Consider the following 3,086-nt stretch of genomic DNA (forward strand, 5'->3'; position numbering starts at 1 on the left):
GTGAACAGATATTTTAGACTATGTAAATAACCTGTTCCTTGTCAAATTATCATCTACCAATTTTGTTTCCATTTTTGTCTTCCTAAAGGCATCATTCCTTTTTATATTTATTAAGTAATATACTGGTATAGGCAGTGCTTTAGTTTTCACCAATATATTTTACTATTACATTGATATCAAATATGAACTTGAAGATTCTATTATTGTTCAATTACTGAGATAATTTCACTTAATGCCCTACTTATCATAGCATTCAACAGTGGCAGGCTTTTAAAAACTGTTTTTTTTTTTCCTTATTTTTTCCATGTCCCTATGATTCTTGGATCATTTTCTTATATTCTTTGAGATAATTTGATTTTATTTCCTCAGGTAATAGAAAACAACAATGGAAAAAAATAAATGGAACTTCTGAAGGATACTTCATTCTACCGGGTTTTTCTCATTGGCCTAACCTGGAAACAGCTTTTTTGTTGTAATCTCTATATTCTACTTGATGACACTGATAGGTAATTTGTTCATCGTCATACTGTCATACCTGGATTCCCGTCTCCACACTCCCATGTACTTCTTCCTCTCAAACATCTCTTTTCTGGATCTCTGCTACACCACCAGCTCCATCCCCCAATTGCTGGTTAACCTCCTGCTGGTGGTGATGTCCTATGACCATTACGCACCTGTGTGTAAACCCCTGCATTATGCTGTCCTCATGCACCCTCGACTCTGCCAATCCTTAGCTGTGGCTTCCTCGGTAAGTGGCTTTATTAACTCAGTACTCCATTCCCTCATTACCTTCTGGGTACCCCTGTGTGGACATCACCAAGTGGATCACTTCTTCTGTGAAGTTCCAGCACTCCTGAAACTGTCATGTGTTGATACTCATGCTAATGAGCTGACTCTCATGTTCACAAGCTCTATTTTTGTTCTCACACCTCTTGTCCTCATTCTAACATCCTATGGTGCCATTGCTCAGGCTGTTCTGAGGATGCAGTCAAATACTGGACGTCAGAAAATCTTTGGGACGTGTGGAGCCCATCTTATGGTTGTTTTCCTCTTTTTCATTCCAGTTTTCTGCATTTATCTTCAACCACCAACAGAAAATTCTCAAGATCAAGGGAAGTTTATTTCCCTGTTTTTACTGTTGTCACACCTAGCCTCAACCCTCTCATCTATACCCTCAGAAACAAAGACATAAGAGAGGCAGTTAGAAGACTAATGGGAAGAGAATGACCTATGTACTTGTGACATTAACAGTGTAATAATACATCAAACTCAGTTTATAACTCCCATCTGAAGATGGTACTATCAATTCTTAAATCTGCAGAATCTGTCTTTTAATTTCTGTCTTTCTAGGCAGGATAATTTTGTCTCCTATCTAGGTTTATTTAGAGACTAACGGCACACCTGCAATAATTTTCTCTAACACTGTTGTTCTTTGATGAACAATAAATATTGAGGGGAATTTGGAACATGTTCTTTCATACCATTTATGTGTTATAAGTTCACTAATTGTAGCACAACAGTGAGTTATGTACCATAAGTAATTGTCTTATATTTCTTTTCTTTTCCTGGCATGGAAGTAAGAAATATATATATATATATATATATATATATATATATATATATATATACACATACACACACACATACATATATACATATATATGTGTGTATATATATATATATATATATATATATATATATATATATATAATTACATATATTTTCTATACTATATACTATATAGTATAGTTTCTACAATATAAGTACAGAAAATGGGTATAACTTGAAAGTTCTGATAAGTAGTTTGCTGAATATTAGTCATCATAGTTTGCATATAATTTGGTGAAGTATATGTTTGAGCACCTGGGCTACCTAGAAATCCATAAAGAATATTTGTGGTAGTTCAAGACATAGAGTTCAAAAATTACTTGAAAATGTATTGGAAAAAATTGTGATAAATACTGCTGTGAGAGGTTGTTATCTTCAGTTTTAAGCTTGATCTAATATGTTTTTATTAATATATATTGAACATCAATTATATTTTCCAAATTAAGGAGTATATTTTTATGAAAAGAATGATTTATTGTTTACATAATTATTAAAAATTTCTATATGAAATATGAGAACTATATATTCACCCTATTAATTGTTAGTCATTTCAATTGTAGTACAAGAAACTACAAGGAAATAATATAAAGTAACATTTGCAATATAAGAATTTTATCTATGAGTCAATTGCCAGTCAATAGTCTTTGAGGGCTTTGTAAAGGCTAATTTAAACAATTTGCTTCATTATAAAATAAAACTACACACTAGACTTCCCCTGAATTTCCTGTGTGGCTTGCAATTATACTAATTGTGCTCACTTTGAACTCTTTATGTGTCTTTAACACTAAGTAAGAATCATGTATATAACAGAACTTTTAATCTGTATACTGTGAAATAGCACATGAATACAAACTTTTTAAGGCATAAAAATGTACGTTAGTATTTTGGACCATATTTAACTGTGAAAAGCTTAAGATTTTGCACAACTTTTGCTACATTTCCATCTTTACCATACTTTTTTCTTTCAGATTTTTATAAGTATAATTGAGAAAAAAATGTGTGTATTTATGGCTAAAATGTGATGTTTTATATATGCATATTAGGAAATTATTTTTCTATTCAATTAACATGTCCATCACCCTACACAATTTCCATCTTTGCCACACTTTTTTTTCTTTCAGATTTTTATAAGTATAATTGAGAAAAAATTAACATGTCTATCACCCCACACAATTATAATATTTTTGTGAGGTGAAATCTACACTTTTAGGTATTATCTGGTAAACAATACAGTAGCAATACTTATAGTCACCATGTTTTATAATACAGCTCAATTGTCCTCCTTTCTGAAACTTTGTGTCTTTATCCAACCTCTACCCAGTTTTCATTTCCCTCTGAATCTCCAGACCCAGCAGTCTAGTTGTCTATGCCTTTATGAGTTCAAATTTTTAGATTCATATATAAAAGTGAACATGCAATATTTGTCATTTTCTACATGGCTTATTTCATTCAGTATAATGTCTTCGAGTTTTGCCACA

At 31.9% G+C, this 3,086-nt stretch overlaps 1 protein-coding gene across 1 annotated transcript; it reads left to right on the forward strand.

Moving 5' to 3' along the window:
• The first annotated feature begins 493 nt into the window (after nt 1–493).
• LOC124102086 (olfactory receptor 2J3-like) lies at nt 494–1,192 on the forward strand. Its single transcript, XM_046458334.1, has one exon. The coding sequence runs from the start codon at nt 494–496 to the stop codon at nt 1,190–1,192; it is 699 nt and encodes a 232-aa protein (XP_046314290.1).
• Nucleotides 1,193–3,086: the final 1,894 nt, after the last annotated feature.

This window comes from Marmota monax, unplaced genomic scaffold, assembly GCF_021218885.2.
Source record: "Marmota monax isolate L192 unplaced genomic scaffold, Marmota_monax_Labrador192_F-V1.1 WCK01_AAM20220418_F8-fsc00607, whole genome shotgun sequence".
NCBI lineage: Eukaryota > Metazoa > Chordata > Mammalia > Rodentia > Sciuridae > Marmota > Marmota monax.